The 22,656-nt window shown below is 42.4% G+C and overlaps 2 protein-coding genes across 4 annotated transcripts in view; both read right to left on the bottom strand.

Moving 5' to 3' along the window:
• Nucleotides 1–1,046: 1,046 nt before the first annotated feature.
• Nucleotides 1,047–12,606, bottom strand: LOC121545356 (RNA-binding protein 39). Of its 3 annotated transcripts, XM_041855799.2 has the most exons (17): nucleotides 12,243–12,606; nucleotides 11,679–11,735; nucleotides 10,031–10,083; nucleotides 9,581–9,781; nucleotides 8,810–8,875; nucleotides 8,640–8,693; nucleotides 8,397–8,514; nucleotides 8,077–8,229; nucleotides 7,825–7,962; nucleotides 7,667–7,732; nucleotides 7,385–7,589; nucleotides 7,016–7,117; nucleotides 4,457–4,489; nucleotides 3,810–3,921; nucleotides 3,451–3,556; nucleotides 2,651–2,729; nucleotides 1,047–1,937 (listed from the first exon to the last, which is right to left on the bottom strand). In XM_041855799.2, exons 2-17 carry the CDS (start codon nucleotides 11,727–11,729, stop codon nucleotides 1,837–1,839), a joined length of 1,638 nt encoding a protein of 545 aa, XP_041711733.1. In that variant the 5' UTR covers nucleotides 11,730–11,735; nucleotides 12,243–12,606; the 3' UTR covers nucleotides 1,047–1,836. The 3 variants fall into 3 exon arrangements, with proteins under 3 accessions (XP_041711733.1, XP_041711734.1, XP_041711735.1); XM_041855800.2 differs by lacking the exon at nucleotides 4,457–4,489; XM_041855801.2 differs by lacking the exon at nucleotides 8,810–8,875.
• A 3,663-nt stretch (nucleotides 12,607–16,269) lies between these two features.
• The window catches only part of LOC121545357 (solute carrier family 12 member 5-like), a 144,100-nt gene continuing 137,713 nt past the window's right edge, over nucleotides 16,270–22,656 (bottom strand). The window contains exon 26 of the mRNA XM_045209553.1: nucleotides 16,270–17,692. Within this exon, the coding sequence (XP_045065488.1) occupies nucleotides 16,388–17,692 (1,305 nt within the window). The 3' untranslated portion in view covers nucleotides 16,270–16,387. The remainder of the gene's footprint in view (nucleotides 17,693–22,656) is intronic.

Raw genomic sequence — 22,656 nt, 5'->3', positions numbered from 1 at the left:
CTTCTACCCCCCCCTCCCCTCCATAAAAAAAAAGAAGAAAAAAAAAGTGGTTGTCCCACTTGCTATCATAAGTTGAATGCACCCATTTGTAAGTCGCTCTGGAAAAGAGCGTCTGCTAAATGATGTAAAAGTAAATGTAAATGTTATAGTTGTGAACTGAGTCAGACATTCCTAGGATAGCACATCCTACCGGTAGAGAAAAATGATAAAGGCGATGATGACATCTATGAACCCAGGGGTGGCCCCTACAACCCAAATACAGGCGATGAGCACATAGGTCCTGCTCGCTGTGCAGATCAGAGGGTGCTGTAAAGGATGACAGATGGCTACAAAGCGTTCAATTGACATGACTGCCAAGTTCAGAGGCGTGTTCTTATGAGTGTTATTGGCTATCATAATGAGAATTATACACACGGACACATTTAGGAAAGGGCATACATAAGTCAAGACAATCAAGAGCACAGTGAAAGACAACATGATGCTGTCATTGATGATCAGCTGCATGTACAGGATGTACCTGGAGTCGCTGTGGAAGGTCACGTTGGTGAAGGTGTACAACAGGATGCCATTGATGTAGTTGATAACGAGGGCCAACAGAACCACTCTGAGGTTCTTGAAAAAAGCCTAAAATAAGTATTTGCGCCCGCTGGGGGAGAAGTTGCTGCTCATCCCTGTGACCTCTGGTGCAGAATCACACACCAACGATGAACCTGTCACTGGCACTGCTACCCATCTCTCAGGCGTGTGTGAATAGCAGGCACAATAGTACCCATGTTTCCAAAACACAATATTAAAGAATTTCAGAATTCTACAGGGAATTAATAGCGAGTTGGCAAAAAGTGGTCAAGATTATCTGAAGTTCCAAGCACAAAACTTCTGTGTACTGCTAAATGTATTGATTTCTCCATCAGTACCATATCCATGATGTAACTGTGGGTAGGAATAGAACGTTTACTTGTGAATTGATGAAGCTTTACTGTATATGAAAACAGTATAATTATAAAGCAGGACATGGAGTGTAAACACCAACTCAGAATAAGACCAGCTGTTGTAAACCAGGCTTTTATTACAAACACATTTCACATCCCCCTTCATTTCAGATGAAACAATCCAAGGTCAACAAGACAAAAATGCACATCACATTGACCCACCCAAATCACTTATTTTGATAGTACATTTAAATCAAGAGTTTACAAAATCAAGTCTTGATTACAAAATGTTAAAAACTTAAAGTGGTCTCAAACACAATGAATACCTTGAAGGTGTTGACAAAAAAAATAGATCTGTTTTTGGGTGTTGATCATCGTTCTTTTCATTTAACACAACTGACAAAAACTTACTGGGCAAATTAACATTTCTAAAGCACAACTGAATGACTAAATGTACAATATGATAAGTGGTAATTGGATGAGGACAACAGAGCAAACTGCAATTAGAATCACAGGTTAATTAGGAGGTGGGGCTGTCCCCAAAATGGGTTGTTCTTTTGTGGTCAGCGTCAACTTAAAATCTACTTAGTACCCACTTCCCACTGTATAACATATCTGTAGAACAACTCCTTACCCTTTTCGCAATACAGGTTGAAACACACAATGTAATTTGCTCAAGTGCACCTACAGAAATGTGCAGATACAGAACTCAAGCTCAGCTTGATGGCTGTCGGATTGAACAATAAAACAAATATCCTTCAAAACCTTTTGTATTTCTGAATGAAGATTGTGTGGACTGGTGCAGTATTTTGCTACTCTGGTAAATAAGTTCCCAACATATTAGCAAACATTATGTACATTCTTGAAGCCCACAGGCGTTGTGACATCTACTCCATGCATGGCAGACTTATCGCCGCGAAGGCATCAGTAGCTGGGTGGCCATTACTGAATCAGGGAAAAGGTTATGGTAGGTTGGGAGGGGTACGTACGCTGCAGTGATCATTTTACCTACGAAGAGAGAACAAAAAAACATTCCATCAGTACTTGTCTAATACATGAGCATTTTATTAACGTAGAAAGCCGAGAGTTCTAAAGAACACATTCTAGCTATGGGAAAAAAAATAAAAAAATCAGCAGCACAACTCACTGAAGCTTAACATCAAAGAAAGTACAGTATGAAGATAGGCTAAAACGGCTTCTCCAATAGAAATCCCCGATCACACTTGTAAGCGATGTCATGGCGACGTTGGCTAGCTAAGCTCATGCGTAGAAACAGAAATCGGGTCTAACGGTCGTCTCGTGCCGAACTGTGCATTTGCAGGCCTTCAAATCAAAGGCACTCCTTCGATATAAAAGTAGTTTTTGACTGAAATCAAAATGTTAGTTTGTCACTTTCACAAGGTTGGAGTAAAAACATGTTCAACTACTTAAGACATTGGCTCGAATCTAGGTTGTGCCTTCAGATTGATTAATTAACAACTAAGAAAGAATTCTTCACTTCTCTCTGACTTCTCTAACCCCAAACCCTGGCCTGTTTGGCAAGCGTTCCCACAAGTCTTGCTATGTTGCGCCTCTGGGTTTAGAAACTCTGTGCTAACATGGTACCATTTCATTTAGGTTACTTCCCATTATCTCATGCCACAAACATAACTGATATAAATGTAATGCATGTAAATATCAAAGAATGACCCTATAGAATGCATTGGTACAAGGATACACACCTGCAAACCACCGTCCATGTAAGGCATTCACTGCAGCCATCGCTGTTGGGATAGTGGGGCATTTCACGTACACGTTGCCCTATCAGAGAAAGGAAGCGGTAAGGGCAATAAGACAACTATCGATCTGCAACATTGCCCAAGTACCTCAAATACACGGAGTTGAGCGCAGACAAGTTTTTTTAATGAACCTACGACTTGTAAAATGTAAATTCTTAAACCCTTACCGTGTACCCATGCTTGTCCTCGGTTGTTCCGTGCCTTCCTTTGTTTGCTGAAATCAAATACAACTACTGACTGTTTCCTCATTGCTGTTGCTCTAAAATGGCAATTCAGTGCGAATGCGCATGTGCCAATTTAATCTCAACAAGGAAACAGTCAGTGGTTGTACTTGATTAACATTTTATTAAAAAGTATGGATTTCAGTAAACAAAGAAAGGCACGCAACAGAGGACAAACATAGGTACAAGGGTTTAAGAATTAACATTTTGTAATATCGACTGCATAGCGACTTGGAGTCAGAGGTTCATACAAAAAAAAAAAAAAAACTATAGTCTGCGCTAAACTCAGTGGATGAAATCATCGTGGAGTTGAGGTACTTGGCAATCTGCAACATACTATTTGATGGACGAAAGGGTATAATTGATCAAGAAATTAACATGTAACATTCTAAAAAATGTACCATTATATAAAACATGCAGAAATGGTGAATGATTTTTATAATTTCTTTGCAAAGTGCGCAATTTGCTGGACCACTTTAGAACTATCCACCTCTATAAAGTGCATTTAAAAAAGGGTCTTACCTGAGGGGAGTTCTTGTCGACGTATATATGGACAATTCCACCGTGTTTGTTACACTCCTCCATGACGTCATCTTGAATCTCAACGTCCCAGCCAGGCTCACTTTCCCTGGAAAAGAGGCAGGTCATTTCAACCCCTAATGACTCATCTAACCTAACCCAGCTCCATGAATTGAAAAGTTAAGCCTTTTTTGCCTCCCAGAAAAAAAGCCATATAAATGAGTTGACAGTTATTCAGTATCTTCCCAATTGTACCCTAATCTTACATTTGGTGGTGCATTTGTGAACCTAGTTCAGTGAATCAAAGCTCTAAACAATGCTTCCTGTCATCATGAAATGAAAAGGGGAAAGTAGTGTTTTACGACTGTGGGCTGAACATGTTGGACAGCTGTAGGCAGTGTGTAGCCAGTGGTTGAGTTGGGAGGTTCATGGCCTGGTTCATGCTTGTACCCAGGTTCATCGCAGGGGTGGCAGCTGTAAAAGGAGATGACAGCATCATTAACAGAGGTCCTTCTCACCAGGGGGGGTCAAGTGCAGTTGAATTCCTGTCTTTTGAACTGACCATCAGTTCCTGAATGGACTGTAATTTCAATGAAATGAATTGACCCCAACGCTGCCTCTAACTGAGAACATCAGGTTGACTTAATAATTTGGATTCCCTACCCCCTTTAACAAGCAATCAATTAATACATGTAAAAGTACACGACTGGTCTTTCCTCCGTGTTGTTTCAATGCACTTTTGGACAAAATGTAGTTACAAGAAAACCAGAGAAGATGTATACAGAGAGCTTGAGAATCTTATTTGGCTTTAACAAAAAGAAAAGCATTTATATGCATACTGTGAATTTGGTATGCATGAGAGCAATGATTTCAGACCACAACCAGAAAAAAGAACCATGGGAGATTCTGCTCTGGTTTGAAACATGAGAACTTGAAAGGATTTATTTTAGATGAGCATTAAATTGTGTGCAGATTTGAGAAGTTGTGCACTTCAATCTTTTACATTCACCTTCAGAGGGTGGGTTCGGCCTGGCTTGTATGTCTAAAAGATTAGAAGAAGAGAAATTAAAGACTCGCACTTCAGCCGGAAAGGGGAAATTATTTAGGTTTTGAGGATGGAAAGATGCACAATGGATGAAGAGCTTAGCCAAGACCATTGACTTACTACACTGCAGTGCACATCAAACCATTAGACCTAGTTGCTACAGGTGGACATCCATAGCATAAGGCAAACAACGTGAGAGAAGCAAAGGTTAACATTTTAGTGTTGCATAGCAAGTTTGAAGTGTCCATTCACCTAGTAAGACAAACTGCTGGCTTTGGCAAGTCAAAACAACAAACAGGTTGACTTAAACGGTGCTAACTCATTCTAGGTTTCCCACCAGTTGCCTATGATATTCAATGTACTCTTTTCACGCAGTGCCATCGTGAGGGAAGAAAACAGCTTTTAGATAGACATCTCAGAGACGTACTCTTTCACCAAAAGCTGACAACATCATGGCAGGTTGTTGTAGGGATGTGGTCAGAAGTGATGAACATACCTCATAATGAGTGTTGGTGGCAATGCCAGATTGGCCTTTAGTGTTTACGTGTGGATCCATTAGATACAGTGCCTTCGGAAAGTGTTCAGACCCCTTGACTTTTTCCACATTTTGTTACATTACAGCCTTATTCTAAAATGGATTAAATACTTTATCCCCCTCAGCAATCTACACAAAATACCCCATAACGGCGAAGCGAAAACAGGGCGAGAAAAATTGCTAACGTATTAAAATAAAAAATCTGAAATACCTTATTTACATAAGTATTTAGACCCTTTTCTATGAGATTCAATTTATCTCAGGTGCATCCTGTTTCCATTGATCATCCTTGAGATGTTTCTACAACTTGATTGGAGTCCAACTGTGGTAAATTCAATTGCTTGGACATGATTTGGAAAGGCACACACCTGTCTATATAAGGTCCCACAGTTGACAGTGCATATCAGAGCAAAAACCAAGCCATGAGGTCGAAGGAATTGTCCATAGAGCTCCGAGACATGATTGTGTCGAGGCACAGATCTGGGGAAGGGTACCAAAAAGATTCTGCAGCATTGAAGGTCCCCGAGAACATAGTGGCCTCCATCATTGTTAAATGGAAGAAGTTTGGAACCACCAAGACTCTTCCTAGAGCTGGCCGCCTTGCCAAACTGAGCAATCAGGGGAGAAGGGCCTTGGTCAGCACTCCACCAATCAGGCCTTTATGGTAGAGTGGCCAGACGGAAGCTACTCCTCAGTAAAAGGCTTGGAGTTTGCCAAAGGGCACCAAAAGACTCTCAGACCATGAGAAACAAGATTCTCTGGTCTGATGAAACAGATTGAACTCTTTGGCCTGAATGCCAAGCGTCACATCTGGAGGAAACCTGGCACCATCCCTACGGTGAAGCATTGTGGTGGCAGCATTATGCTGTGGGGATGTTTTTCAGCGGCAGGGACTGGGAGACTAGTCAGGATCGAGGCAAAGATGAACGGGGCAATGTACAGAGAGATCCTTGATGAAAACCTGCTCCAGAGTGCTCAGGACCTCAGACTGGGGCAAAGGTTCACCTTCCAACAGGACAACAACCCTAAGCACACAGCCAAGACAACGCAGGAGTGGCTTCGGAACCAGTCTCCGAATGTCCTTGAGTGGCCCAGCCAGAGCCCAGACTTGAACCCGATCGAACATTTCTGCAGAGACCTGAAAATAGCTGTGCAGCAACGCTCCCCATCCAACCTGACAGAGCTTGAGAGGTTCTGCAGAGAGGAATGGGAGAAACTCCCCAAATACAGTGGTGCCAAGCTTGTAGCGTCATACCCAAGAAGACTCGAGGCTGTAATTGCTGCCAAAAGTGCTTCAATAAAGTACTGAGTAAAAGGTCTGAATACTTATGTAAATGTGATACTTTTTTTTATAGATTTGCACAAATTTCTAAAACCTGTTTTTGCTTTGTCATTTTTGACTAGTGTGTATAGATTGATGTTTTTTTTAATTATATATAAAAAAAATCAATTTTAGAATAAGGTTGTAACGTGACAAAATTTAGAAAAAGTCAAGGGGTCTGAATACTTTCCAAATGCACTGTAAATGTGGAAGAGATCATTAAAATATAAATTATAGTGAGAAAAGATGAGAAGTCTTATGGTGGTACATTTGAGATTATCAAATACTGGTGGTCACAGATACATTTCATTTGAACCCACGTTGTCTGCAAATCATTTGAACCCACGTAGTCACCAGATCATTTTAACCCTCTTTGCATTGTTCACTAGAAATCATCCTGCCACAGCAGGTCTGACAGCTCTCGTTTGCTATGTACCTCTAGAATGAGTTTTATGATTAACAGCCAAAGTAAACTTAGTGGTGAATTTCACATTTGCATGAGGTACTCCACTTCCAAAGCTTAAACTTCAAATGCAAAATCACAGGTTTTGAACGTTTCTCCTTTGAGGAGAGGCAAGTCTGCAGTGTCTTAAGATGAGGCCGGTGAGTAGTTCATTCCACAATATGTAGTATGATATGTTACATACAGTATAGATAATGTGCCTACCTGTACCAGCTGCCATGTTGCTGAAGTGGATTGAAGAGGAGTGCATGGAACCACTCATCTGTAGAGCCTGCTGTGCAGCTGGAGGGATCTGAAGACCAGTACCTGAGGGAAACAAACTATTCATTAGCATCAAGTCTGTTCAATGCTATTTAAAACAACTTGAGCACACATACTGGAGTGACTATAGAAGTCAACTGGGGTAACAACACCTTGGTTGACAAAATAGGTTTTATATTTCAGCAAAACAGGTGGAGATATCGAATGCTAAGCTCAACTTTTACTAACGGCTGACAAATAAATCGAATGCCAATTTTGAGCACAAAAAAATACCAAACTACATTCACTCAAAAACATCAGCTAATATCTCACCCTCTGCCAGCCGGGCCATGAGCTGCAGGCGCCCGGTGGTGCCCAGGTCGATGCCCGTCCTCTCCAGCTCATCGTTGTCCAGGAAGGAGCTGGCGGTGGAGGAATCGGTACGTTCCGTCACATTACCAACCTTCATGGGCCGTCCGGCCAGCTCAAAGCCATTCAGCTGCTCCAGGGCCTTCTTAGCACACTCAGCATCTGCAAACTACAATAACACAGTCATCCAGTCTGAATCAGCTAAATAAAATGGCACACACCAATCTTTTGGAGTCAGGAACTTACTGAGATGAAACCATATCCTTTGGATCGTGCAGTTTCACTGTCCATCATAAGTTGTATGCTCTCAATCTGTTTAGGAAAACAACATCCAGTTAGATACAAGAGAGTTAGTGGAAAATTGAGGTTAACATACTTGACAAGTAATGGTGTTTCCTCGTTACCCTTCCGAAAGGCTCGAAGATGCCTCGCAGCATGTCCTCTGTGATATTGAAGTGCAGAGAGCCCACATACAGCCGCATGGGGCCAGCATTACCCTTCTGAAGGTTGTTGGCCATTGCTGCTGCTCTGTTCTTCTCAGCCTGCACACACATACAAAAATTGTGAATATATGCCATCTGCCAAGTTAGTGTTGAAAGGTGACATCACATTTACTAATTTCATCAATTCTAAAATGTTATGGTTAAATCAACTACCTGAGAGGCCTGGACAATGATGGGCACTCCTAGAAGTCTCTGTCCAGTCAAGCCAATGGCCAGCGGGACTGAATTCGCCTCCAGAAACTCAATGTAGGCGATGCCCTTTGACCTCCTTGAGTTTCTGTCAGAGATCATCCTCACGTCTCTCACCTACAGGGGACAAAATAGCAATAGTGTGTCAAGAGTGAGCACCTTCCTATTGACCATTAGCTAAATACAGTGTCAAAATAAATGTTGATGTTGACATATTTCATGCTTCAAAGAGATAATGCAATCTACTTTTAAATGCTCTGAGTTTGTAAACTGCGAATACTGACTTTCCCCACAGCTGAGAAGAAGTCCTCTAGATCTCTTGGTCTGATTCTGGCTGCCAGCTGCATACAGAACACAGTACGGGCATCCCTCTCCTCTGGGGTCAGGTTGTCAATTGGTTGCCTTGAAAAATAAAGCAAAAAACAGTTTAACAGATATTTTTTGATGGATGGTGAGCAAAGATTCCAGTTCACAAAACTGATCTGAAACCACAATAGCTAACTAGACAATCCGGCTGTGTATCTCACCTTATTGGACTCTTGTCTTTCTTGAAGGGACTACGACTTCTTGAGCGTCTCCGACTGAAAAAAGTAACAATCAAAAGAGTTTCTTCTAACCCAGACTTTACATATATATTTTAATGACAAGACAGCCAACCACCAACACGTCATATCACAAATAATTTAATCATAAAAACCTTAGTTTGTTGGCATGTGGTGGGCCAATCTTCCCTCCCGGACCACCGTTAAATTTCGGCCCCAAACTAGGGGTGTAAAACAAGTTTCAGCTCAGTATGTATGCCTACTACTGATGAAGTACCCTGATGAAGGTTATATGCCAAACTGTGTTGGTTTTTAATAATAGATAAGTATTATTATATTCCACTTCCAATGACCTCAAATGAGTAGCTTAATATGCCTAACACTACAATTCATGCCTGTGTGTTTGCCAGTAAGGTTCAGGAACACTGACTATCAGTGGAGGAAATGTCTCCAGCTGCATAGTAGGAGTGATTAACACTTTCTCATTCATAAAGGCGACAGTCAAAATGGGCACTACAACAGCCTCCCCCCACCTCACCCCATTTGGGCCTACTTTCTGTGTACTCTACTTCTCTTGAACCACAAAGGCTAATCAGCCCAGTCACATGCCACTCAGCTGAAAGAGGAAATAAGAAAACAGAGAGTAGTAAACAGGGGGTTGACCTGTGGACAAAACCTAGGGCTACAGCATTAGTTATCCACCTCATGCGTGAACTTCCACATAGAAGTCAACAACCATACCCTAAGAAAATGTACCACCTCCAACCACTGTCAAATACAAAATCCTGTTTCATTTCATCATCAACATTTCAGCTACCAGCTTTCAAGGTGGGAAAAATAAATGACCTACAATGAGGAGATAAAGCAGACTATTCCAAACAATTTTTATATAAGGGACGCCAAAAATGGAAGACCTCTATACGTACAAGGGGCTGCGGTGTCCTCTGTAGCGCCCGGCGCGTTCCCTGCTATGGGAGCCACTGCGGCGGCGCTCCTTACTGCGGCTGCGTTTCTTCTCCCGACTCTTGCTCCTCTTCCGGTCCCGGCTCTTCTTCCGGTCTTTGCTCTTGCTTCTGCGCTTGTCAGAGCTTGGGCTCCTACTACTCCTGCTGTGGCTCCTCTTTTTCCTGGAACACAAGTTGAGATTGTCAGAGTGCAAGTCACAGAATCACAGAATACAATTGTTAACGGATACTTGAGACAACATCTTCTGTCCATTACTGATGCAGTTTTGTAAAGGTTACATGATTAAAACCCGACTAGAACCGTAGATAGCTAACTGACCAGAAAAACCCAACTAGAACCGTAGATAGCTAACTGACCAGATAATGTGAAGATGGTTTAGCAAATAGCCTAAGTTTAAAATCAGTACTTACTTCTTACTACTGCGCTCCTCATGTCCGTTAGCGCTAGAGGACTTGATCTCATCCTAAGCAGGGTCGATAGAAGAACATCATGAGGACGTAGAGGAAACATTGCAAGTCGTCAGGGGTAAGGGGAGGGAACAAGAAAATACAGAATATATTCATTTAGTAAAAATACTGTTAACATTACTGATATGTTTGGAGAAGTATCTAAGGGGGTTCATCTACAGCCCCTGTAGAGTTCCACCCCCATCCCTCCCCCCACTGTTATAAATACATATTGTACAGTACTCAATCCAACCAAAAGTCAAGGTATATGGGGAAGGTATCTAACATTTTGGCATGCTACAGTAAGCCATGGTAACAGTTTGGTCATCTCAACCCCACCCGCTTTGTCGTACCAATACCACTATCTGTTCCTAAGCCCACTGAGGCCATGCTTGGCCCACAGCCACTAAAAGAGATCCTGTGGTTGGTGCCAGTCCAGTGATCTTCACCCATTTTCCTTCTTGGAATGTAAGAGTTCGATGCCACCTCTGTCACACATCTCGCCCTGAAGCAAACAGGGATTCACACTGCTTAGTAATATGGACTCCCAAGAAAAACTGAAAAGAAAAAATCCACTAGTTCAGCCTCATGTTAAATGTCCTATGTTTGTTCTTTTAGTGCCAGCTGAATGGAGGTGATCCATTTTGGCTTGTATTTCATGAGGGGAAAACTATTCTTATTGGTGAAATCATTAACTAAATGTATCATGGAAATGAAATCTTGAAATGAACATCTTACAAATAAATTGTAGTAAGAAAATAAACTTGGAATATTACTGGTGTTAAAAGGCATGCAAAGTCAAGATGCTGATTTACGAATCGGAAACCATCAATAGACTTGGGCAGGGAGACAGTATTCATATTTCAAAGTTATCAATAGCTTACTCTGTTGACCTTGGCAAAATCATGACTACACATTTAAGCCATATCAATGATTTGTAAAACAAAGTATACTATAGATTAAGTAGACTAATCTACTAAAAGACAAATGTAAGGGTAAAATAAGTACTAATACATGTAAGGCCTATTTGAGGTCCGACTTACTTGACAACGATGGACAGCAAATGTCAATGCATATCAATAGAATATGTGCCAGAACTACTGGTATCACGTCAATCTAACTAACAGGTGTAAACATGGTGGAACAATGCCTTTAGTTACCATGTCAACAGAAATGTTAAATACTGTCTCCTTTGCATGTGAGGTAAAATGCGCTGATTATCATCCATTTGCATTCACCTTGTTGCAACCGAACAGGTGATAGGATGTTCTAAGATGAGGCTCTTTTTGTCCTAGGGGGATCACAGTACATCAATACATTGCGCAATTACTACCTTACTTTTTTTCACAGTTCACACTGGAATCAAAGGTGAATTCATGGGAGTAGAGGTGAGATATCATTAGGCAAGTCTACAAAGAAAGATAGATGGGCGTTTATTCAGAATTTTGGATTATGTCTGACTGCATCACACACCACATTCATACATTTTGAGAGGCACACATTTAACTATCAATAATGGCTAACGTATACATCTCTGAGCAGCAAGATGATACAAGATCAGCAAATTGTGAATGCACAAAAAAAAACATACAAGCCTGGCAATTCTACCCACCTTTCTGTATGGAGCCTCTAGCATAGCCTCAATGTCAAAATCGTCTGCCATGGTCTCCTGCCATAGAAAACAAGACACAATCAACTCAACTTTAGTCATGAGAGAAAAACAAGACATTTATGAAGAATTTGTTAGGTCTACTGCTGCCACAGAATAACGTTAATTAGCAATCTAGTACTAACTAGTTAACTAATGTTACCTAGTTAGCCAAACTGATAGTTAGTTACCAGTAGTTAGTTGATTGTTCTCTAACAATATAACTACATTTTAGCTGGGCAGCTAGCTAGCAAAATAGTTCCCAGCTGACACAGACCGTCAGCCATGGTACATTCCAATGCCTTTGACAAACACTCCTACACTGTAGGCTACAGCTTCCAACTAGCTAATGTTAGCTAGACTAGTTATAGCTATCTAACTACAGTAGCTGACTAAGAACCATAGCGAAGGCATTTAGCTAGCAAGATGTTTACTAGTTACGTAACTAGCGTTAGTTAGCTAACTAACTGGCCAACGTTAGTTACCTACTATCTGAGGAAGATGTTGATATGTGTAATGGTAATTTACCGCGGGGATTTGTCCCACCGTCCCGTCTGCTTCTTCTGTGACCAGAAAATGAATAGCTAGCTAGCAAGCTAACCAACCAGCCAGTGCGCTAACTAACGTTACCTACTAAAATAGGCCCAATTTGACCTCGGATTCGCCTGCTGCTGTTCCTTCCAACAACAGATTCAAAATAAACGCTCCCTAAAATGGTATTTCTGGACTACGTATTACCCAACGAAATTATTAGTAACAGTCCGTAAAGTATTTAGCTTTATATTAGTTATCTTTCCCCTTCTTAGCGTTTGAAGTTGTTTTACAAAACAACTTCCTTTGCCTCTCTAAAATGGCGCTCTGCACTCAACACTCGAGGAAGGGGGGGGGGTTGTTTGTCCTAGCTATCTAGAAAAGCTACTCCACCGCCTCTCTGCTCAATATGGTACTTTATCGCCACCTACTGGATGATTCGATAAATTCACACAAAATGTGAAAAACAAATGCCTCCTAGGACTGCATTACCACCCCTGCACATACGTGATCATAAACTAGAGCTATGTAGCCAACTTGTTATTTATATATTTTTGGTGAAAAACATAACATGTACTGATGTGTCTGGCTCTTTACGACTGTAATTTGGCTGTAGAATAACAACCTCTTTCAATTTTCAAACACTTGTTTGATGTCAGGAAATAAATTCACAAGATCTGGAGAATTTCCTAACCAGGAAAAACATTAGTCCCAAGTTACAGTTTTTCTCGATTGCTAAGACACATTTCTTGAAAGCTGCTCTCCTTTTCTCTTAACTGTGAACACAAAACCCAATTTTCAAGCTACATTCACAAAACCTCAGACTCTTCTTGCAAAACCAAACTTTCACCTCAAAACAGTTCAATCTGTGCTCAAAACTGAACTATGTTGTCAAATCGTGCCCCGAGTCAATCAAAATAAAAAACACTACTGAACAGTCACTAAACACTACGTAGAAAAATAGAAAACACAATGCTCAGGACATGAAGCTGGAGAAATAAATGTTTATTGTTCACTGTAGGCTAAATGCATGTTGCAAAAAAAAAAAAAAACTGTGCATTTAGCACTTGTACAAAAAGACAAAACAGAAATCTTGTGCATTTACATGTAGCACTTGTAAAAACAAACAGAAATCTTATGCGTTTGCCACTTGTGTACAGTAAGCCCATGTAAAAAATAAAGTACAAAAATATACAAATAAGTGCATTACTCAGCCACAGCATCATGTCTCCGTACTGGGTCAGGCCACAGGACTTCATCCACATCACAGGCCACATTTTGTCTGGCCAGGCAACGGGGGAAAAAACCTCTGGCATGCCGTATCCAGGCTTGGCATGCCTCCACACCTATGTCACCACAGGCAAGTCCCATGGCTTGCAGGAGATTTACCCTGGTGTAAGGTTGGCGTTCATATACCTTCCACCGCCATGAGGAGAAGAATTCCTCAATGGGGTTTAGGAAAGGGGAGTACGGTGGAAGGCAAAGATTGATAAAACCTTGGTTCATATTGTACCACTCTCTAACCTGGAGGGCTCTGTGAAAACTCACATTGTCCCAAACAACAACATAGATGGGATGCTCATCCTGCTGCCCTAACAAAGCATCTCGCATGTGATTGAGGAAAATGAGGAGCTGGTGAGTGTTGTAGGGCCCCAGGTTGGCATGATGGTGGACAACCCCATGATTGCTGATGGCAGCACATAATGTGACATTGCCACCATGCTGCCCATGAACACCAACAATGGCCCGATGGCCAATCACATTACGGCCTCTCCTTCTCCTTTTGGTGAGATTAAACCCAGCTTCATCCATGTAGATGTATTGATGGGGTCTTTCCATTGCATCCAGTTGAAAAACCCTCTGTAGAAATAGGCCACTACAGTAAATCACTACTTAGAGTAATCAACATTGAATGTGTCTGGATATATGCCAACCTGTACATACTGGAATCTTTGCTCTTTGACTCTGTCTGAGTTGCGATCAAAGGGCACTCTGTATAGCTGTTTCATGCACAGTCTGTTGCGCTTGAGGACACGATCAACAGTAGAGAGGCTGACACTGTTGATACCCTCAAAATGTAAATGGTCCTCAATGATCTTCTGCTGAATTTCGCTCAGTTTAATGGCATTGTTCTCACGGACCATATCAACAATTAGGGTCTCTTGGTGTGGGGAGAACATACCTGTCCTCCCACCCCCATGTGGCAGTCTTTCAATTCTACAAAAAGAGAACATGGAGTTACAAAAAAATATACATGGAATACTAGGCCTACAAACAGTTAGACCAACCCTCCATTACAATACTACAGTACATTGGTACAGTGATGTACTGAAACATATATTTACTTACAGTAAACTGTGGTACAGTATATAGTATGTCATACAGTAATTGCTGTCAACATTTACATACTGTACTATAATGTCAAAAAAAGGTAATTACCTGTTCTCTTCTCTAAATCTTCGGATTATGGTGGACACAGTGAATCTACTGATGTTTGGTTGTACCCTTTGTCCAGCCTCCCTCATGGTCATACCATGGACAAGAACATGGTCAATCACAGTAGCTCTGATTTCATCAGATATTACTGTTCTTTGTCTTCGCTGACCACCTCGACCACCTCGACCTCCTCTCACACGAACTCTTCCTCTCAGATTTCTATCCATTGTAGGGCCTCACAAACCAGTGCTCTCTGAACTGGCTTACTGTATATGTTCCCTCACATCATTAGCCACAAGTGTGATCAATTTTGAGTTGTTGTGTTCAAGTGGTGACACCTGTGCTCTAATTGTGTTTGACTTTTGTCACCTGTGCTCACCATTATGCAGCACGGGTGCATCACAATGAAAATGTGTTGGCAAGTTATGTCTAAACAGGTGAAAAGTGCTTATGGTTTTGCCAAAAGAGTGATTGATTCAATCAGTGGGTTCAGGCAACTGAGCATTTGGTTCAGACAATAGGGTTTAGTGTTTTAGCAATTGAGAAAAACTGTAAGAATTTTTCACTCAAGGCCTCTCTGCATGCTATAGGGTCACCTTAGTGGTTGCGTAATAGCTTACTGAATGTTGGCCATCAGACTTTGCGACCCTTTAAGGAGCTGTAAAAGACCTTTCACCACTCCACTAAACATTATCTAAATCTGAGTATACGCAATAAAACATAGTGGAGGACCGCAGTAACAATGTAAAGAAAATAGTGGGATTGTAAAATGAGAGATATTTTATTAATAGAGTCATCAAATTAGTGTCAATATTCTGTATTATGTGAATGTGCATTGTATGAATGATATAATCATGTGGTTTTAGTGCCCACATCTGCAAATGTTTTGCTAACTGCTACATTTTATTTATTCTTAGGTAATACTCCAGAGTGGCGCAGTGGTCTAAGGCACTGCATCGCAGTGCTAGCTGTGCCACTAGAGATCCTGGTTCGAATTCAGGCTCTGTCGTAGCCGGCCGTGACCGGGAGACCCATGGGGCGGCGCACAATTGGCCCAGCGTCGTCCAGGGTAGGGGAGGGAATGGCTGGCAGGGATGTTGGTAGAGCATGGTGTTTGCAACGCCAGGGTTGTGGGTTCGATTCCCGCGGGGGGCCAGTATGAAAAATAAATACAAATATGTATGTACTCACTAACTGTAAGTCGCTCTGGATAAGAGCGTCTGCTAAATGACTAAAAATGTAAATGTAATTGTAATTTGACATAAAATTACCAATGTTGTATCACAGTTGAAAACAAAAGCCCTCTGACCTCAATACATTTAACAGTCAGATGTGTGAGGCTACTGTAGTCAGTATGTCATTACATGAGATGAGACAATTGTACAAACCACAAAAAATAGACAAATGGATTTCATCAGGCAGCGAGACACAGACTTGCATACTATAACATCTTAAAATAAGTACAAAAGCAAACCCAAAGGTTAATTTGGTTACAAAACCTTTGTTTGTGTCCAACAAACCTCTCTTGTGTGGGATTGTAAATAATGGAAAAAGAAGTGCAAGAAAGAGAAATGGGCCACACAGTTCATTAACCATGAATGAGGATTTATTCTATTGTTAAACTGCATTATTATCGAATCAATTAATTTTTTTTACCGTCATTCAGCATTAAACTTATTTATACAATTAAATGCAAAGCTAGCACCCTATGCGGCTGTCGAATCCTCAGTTTTGATTTGACCGTTTAGGGCCATCGAACAATCATAGTCGGGCGGAACGTTGAAAAACAGCTCATCATCAAAGCAGAGGTCATCTGAGGGTGATGCAAGATACGGCAGCTTCAACACAAAGCCTGTCAATACGCCCCCTAGTGCTGCCACTCCCATAGTGGAGAACACAGCTGCCACCTGGTAGAGGGCCTGTTCCCTGGCACTGCGCCCCAGACCTGGCTGCAGACCAGGGATCAACTCCCGGAGCTCCAGAAGCTTAGGATCTCCTTCCATAGGTGCCCTGTGGCTAAAGATCTCATACATACTGGGTCCATACACCTCTTCAGTGGCTGTCAGGATGGCACATAACCCTGCGGCACAGGATATGAGTCCTGTGAGGCCATGCAGGTTGTGGATACCACACTGGTCCTGGATCCGGAGGTGGCGGGCCAGGAAGGGGCTGAGGTATTTGTATCCCAGCATGCAGGCGGTGCAGCCCATCACACCCAGTGCGTACGCAGCCGCGGGGGAGATCATCATATCCACCGACGCCCCCACTGTCACCCCGCCCGCCAGGGTCACATTCTGGATGTCGGCCATTGTGATCTTGCCGTTCTTGTTGAGCATGGCGGAGAGAGCGAAGGCGGTGAGGGTGGAGGAGCTGAGGCCTATGAAGGTGTGCAGGATGGCCCTGTGCTGGTCGTCTCCCTTCAGGGTTAGAGCAGAGTTAAAGGAGGGCCAGAACACCCAGAGGAACAGGGTTCCCATAACTGACAGGATGTCTGACTGGTAGCTGGTGTTCTCCTTGGCGTGACCCTCGTTCAGACGTGGCCTGTACAGGACAAATGTTACACCCAGGCCGAAATAGCAGGCAAACAGGTGGATGAGGATGGATCCCCCTGCATCATTGATCCTCAGATACTTGATCACGGCCCATTCATTGACTGAGAACACTGGGACCTCCAGCAGGGCCATGACTAGGAGCTGCACTGGGCTGGTCTTTCCCAGGACGGCCCCGAAGGAAATGAGCACCACGGCACAGGCAAACTCAGCATTGATCAGGTTGATAACCCCCAGGTGGATCTTCCCAGCATGGCTGAACTGGAAGTAGCCCTGTACCAGGATGGCCCACTGGATGGCGAAGGTGGCCGTCAGGAAGTTGAATACCATCCCACTGAAGCCGTAGAGACGGAAGAAGGCCAGAAGGCAGCCGAATCCAATGAATATCATCACCTGAATGTCAGCAAAGTATGGGTAATCTCGGTACAGTGCGTTGTCCATGGGTTTGGTCTCATTGTTCTGCAGTTTAGCATTAGTATCGTTGTCATAGGTGACAAAGGCAGTGTAGAGGGCTAGGAGGAGAACCTCCAGAACCAGCACCAGGACAGGCAGTCTCACCCTCAGACTGGTGGAATGCTTTTTCATGCTGAGAGCTTTTTCAGACAAATGACCAGAATTGCTTTTCCCTGCCTTTATATCACCTCGCCCTCGATAAGAAAGGCCTAGAATATTGGTGGAGTTTCCACTAAGACTGATGTGCCTAGACCACACCCCCTTTGTAGAGCAACATTGCTACTTGTACTTTGGCCTGTACAATAAACCATCTCCCAGGCATTGTTGGGAAAGCTACTCTGAAATATAAGTTACTTCACACTGGAAGAAGTTGAGTTACATAATGCTACCCTGAAGATAATTACAGTTTGTTTAACTAGTTACTCTAAAAAAGCAGTTTACTATATCAAAACTACCTTGTCAAAACTACCTTGTGAAAAAAGTTAAAAAACATGACCGCAATAACATCACTCTGGAGTTTTAACAGTTTTTTAAAACAGTTTTAACAGTGTAGTGAGATCCGTGTGACAGCCAGAGCGAGAATGTGTCGGCTTAGCACGGCGGTCATTAACTACTGAAAATACTATCAACATTTGAATTTAGTTAAACTGCCACCAAGCTACTGCAAAATGTAGTTGAATTGCATGTAGTGGAACTACTCCCTAACACTGCTCCCAGTCAGCATCTGTTTCGCAATTTTACAATGCAACCTTCAATAAAAGTATATAATATCATGAGAACAGACGGTATACACCTGACTACAGGATGATCGTTGTAAATGAGTGTGTCACAGGTGTGACGAATGCCCTTGATTACTGTGCATGCTTCAGCCAATGCGCTCCTAATTGAGTGCTTGCTAATTGATTCATTAATTGAGAACTGTGATTGGCTCCTTGTTTCGGTCGTTTGAGGTGTGGCTGTGTTTGGGAGGGAAGCTGCGGTTTTGTTATGCGAAGTATGATGTGATAGATAATACCATGAGTTTAAGGTAATTGTAATGCTTTCCCTCCACCAGCACTTTGATTTGATTGTGTAATTGTTTTGTGTTATAGCCTCCCATTTTAGTGCAAAGCGAACACTAACTAGTTACAGTGGGGAAAAAAAGTATTTAGTCAGCCACCAATTGTGCAAGTTCTCAAACTTAAAAAGATGAGAGAGGCCTGTAATTTTCATAATAGGTACACGTCAACTATGACAGACAAAATTAGAAAAAAAATTCCAGAAAATCACATTGTAGGATTTTTAATGAATTTATTTGCAAAGTATGGTGGAAAATAAGTATTTGGTCAATAACAAAAGTTTCTCAATACTTTGTTATATACTTTGTTGGCAATGACACAGGTCAAACATTTTCTGTAAGTCTTCACAAGGTTTTCACACACTGTTGCTGGTATTTTGGCCCATTCCTCCATGCAGATCTCCTCTAGAGCAGTGATGTTTTGGAGCTGTCGCTGGGCAACACGGACTTTCAACTCCCTCCAAAGATTTTCTATGGGGTTGAGATCTGGAGACTGGCTAGGCCACTCCAGGACCTTGAAATGCTTCTTACGAAGCCACTCCTTCGTTGCCCGGGCGGTGTGTTTGGGATCATTGTCATGCTGAAAGACCCAGCCACGTTTCATCTTCAATGCCCTTGCTGATGGAAGGAGGTTTTCACTCAAAATCTCACAATACATGGCCCCATTCATTCTTTCCTTTACACGGATCAGTCGTCCTGGTCCCTTTGCAGAAAAACAGCCCCAAAGCATGATGTTTCCACCCCCCATGCTTCACAGTAGGTATGGTGTTCTTTGGATGCAACTCAGCATTCTTTGTCCTCCAAACACGACAAGTTGAGTTTTTACCAAAAAGTTATATTTTGGTTTCATCTGACCATATGACATTCTCCCAATCCTCTTCTGGATCATCCAAATGCACTCTAGCAAACTTCAGACGGGCCTGGACATGTACTGGCTTAAGCAGGGGGACACGTCTGGCACTGCAGGATTTGAGTCCCTGGCGGCGTAGTGTGTTACTGATGGTAGGCTTTGTTACTTTGGTCCCAGCTCTCTGCAGGTCATTCACTAGGTCCCCCTGTGTGGTTCTGGGATTTTTACTCACCGTTCTTGTGATCATTTTGACCCCACGGGGTGAGATCTTGCGTGGAGCCCCAGATCGAGGGGAGATTATCAGTGGTCTTGTATGTCTTCCATTTCCTAATAATTGCTCCCACAGTTGATTTCTTCAAACCAAGCTGCTTACCTATTGCAGATTCAGTCTTCCCAGCCTGGTGCAGGTCTACAATTTTGTTTCTGGTGTCCTTTGACAGCTCTTTGGTCTTGGCCATAGTGGAGTTTGGAGTGTGACTGTTTGAGGTTGTGGACAGGTGTCTTTTATACTGATAACAAGTTCAAACAGGTGCCATTAATACAGGTAACGAGAGGAGGACAGAGGAGCCTCTTAAAGATGAAGTTACAGGTCTGTGAGAGCCAGAAATCTTGCTTGTTTGTAGGTGACCAAATACTTATTTTCCACCATAATTTGCAAATAAATTCATTAAAAATCCTACAATGTGATTTTCTGGAAAAAAAAATCTCAATTTGTCTGTCATAGTTGACGTGTACCTATGATGAGAATTACAGGCCTCTCTCATCTTTTTAAGTGGGAGAACTTGCACAATTGGTGGCTGACTAAATACTTTTTTTCCCCACTGTAATTTATGGAAACTGAAATTTGGTCTGACCCTCCCATGTTCTTCAACTGAATCCCACACTTAATGAACCTTTGTATACTGATAAATATGATTCTGAACTCCCTCTGTTCTTGGTGTAAACCTAGTGTGGTGTAGTTGGAGTTATGGGACTGAATGGAGTTTAGTCACAGGGTGTGATGTGTTTCCACAGAGTACAGCCTAACACCCTCATGATCAATATATAGGGAGGACATATCCACTAATGGCATTATCACTTTGGTAAAAAAGATTGAGGACTGCGCATGCGTTCTTACTGTGTTTGGCCGCTAAAGGAAATTCTCTGATAAAATACAGCTAAAAGAATGTGATAGACTTTGATTACTGTTATTCTAGTGGTAAATCTGGGGCAGTGTGAAATGGTACATTGTAAACAAATGAAAATATAAAGTATTGATTGAGTCTTCAATCTGTCAGTTTGAGAGGTTAGTATTATTTACAAAAATAAACAACGTGCAACAATTTCTAAGATTTGACTCAGTTACAGTTCATTTAAGGAAATCAGTCAATTGAAATCAATTCATTAGGCCCTAATCTATGGATTTTACATGACTGGAAATCCAGATATGCATCTGTTGGTCACAGATACCTTAAAAAAAAGGTAGGGGCGTGGATCAGAAAACCAGTCAGTATCTGGTGGGACCACCATTTGCCTCATGCAGCGCGTCACATCTCCTTCACATAAAGATGATCAGGCTGTTGATTGTGGCCTGTGGAATTTTGTCCCACTCTTCAATGCCTGTGCGAAGTTGCTAGATATTGGCGGGAACTGGAACACGCTGTCATACACGTCGATCCAAAACATCCAAAAAACATGCTCAATGGGTGACAGGTCTGGTGAGTATGCAGGCCATGGAAGAACTGGGACAATTTCAGCTTCCAGGAATTGTGTACAGATCCTTGCGACATGGGGCCGTTCATTATCATGCTGAAACATGAGGTGATGGCGGCGGATGAATGGTACGACAATGGGCCTCAGGATCTCGTCACGGTATCTCTGTGCATTCAAATTGCCATCGATAAAATTCAATTGCGATCGTAGCTTATGCCTGCCCATACCATAACCCCACCGCCACCATGGGGCACTCTGTTCCCAACATTGACATCATCAAACCGCTCGCCCACACGACGCCAAACACGTGGTCTGCGGTTGAGGCCGGTTGGACCTACTGCCAAATTCTCTAAAACGATGTTGGAGGCAGCTTATGGTAGAAAAACTAACATGAAATTATCTGGCAACAGCTGTGGTGGTCATTCCTGCAGTCAGCATGCCAATTGCATGCTCCCTCAAAACTTGAGACATCTGCGGCATTGTGTTGTGACAAAATTGCACATTTTAGTGGTCTTTTATTGTCCCCAGCACAAGGTGCACCTGTGTAATGATCATGCTGTTTAATCAGCTCCTTGATATGCCACACCTGTTATCTTGGCAAAGGAGAAATGCTCACTAACAGGGCTGTAAACAAATTTGTGCACAAAATTTGAGAAAAATACGCTTTTTGTCCGTATGGAACGTTTCTGGGATGTTTTATTTCAGCTCATGAAACATGGGACCACAACTTTACATGTTGCATTTATATTTTTGTTCAGTGTACATTACACAGGTGGAAAGAGTATTGAAATACACTATATATACACAAAAGTATGTGGACACCCCTTCAAATTAGTGGATTCGGCTATTTCAGCCACACCTGTTGCTGACAGGTGTATAAAATCGAGCACAAAGCCATGCAATCTCCATAGACAAACATTGGCAGTGGAATGGCCTTACTGAAGAGCTCAGTGACTTTCAATGTGGCACCGTCATAGGATGCCACCTTTCCATCAAGTCAGTTTGTCAGATTTCCGCCATGCTAGAGCTGCCCTTGGTCAACTGAAAGTGCTGTTATTGTGAAGTGGAAACATCTAGGAGCAACAACGGCTCAGCCATGAAGTGGTAGGCCACACAAGCTCACAGAACGGGACCGCCGAAGCGCGTAAAAATTGTCTGTCCTCGGTTGCAACACTACCGAGTTCCAAACTGCCTCTGGAAGCAATGTCAGCACAAGAACTGTTAATCGAGAGCTTCATGAAATGGGTTTCCATTGCTGAGCATCCGCACACAAGCCTAAGATCACCATGCGCAATGCCAAGCGTCGGCTGGAGTGGTGTAAAGCTCGCTGCCATTGGACTCTGGAGCAGAGGAAATGCGTTCTCTGGAGTGATA

The sequence above is a fragment of the Coregonus clupeaformis genome, chromosome 30, assembly GCF_020615455.1.
Source record: "Coregonus clupeaformis isolate EN_2021a chromosome 30, ASM2061545v1, whole genome shotgun sequence".
Classification (NCBI taxonomy): Eukaryota; Metazoa; Chordata; class Actinopteri; order Salmoniformes; family Salmonidae; genus Coregonus; species Coregonus clupeaformis.
This window is presented reverse-complemented; position numbering and strand designations above follow the sequence as displayed.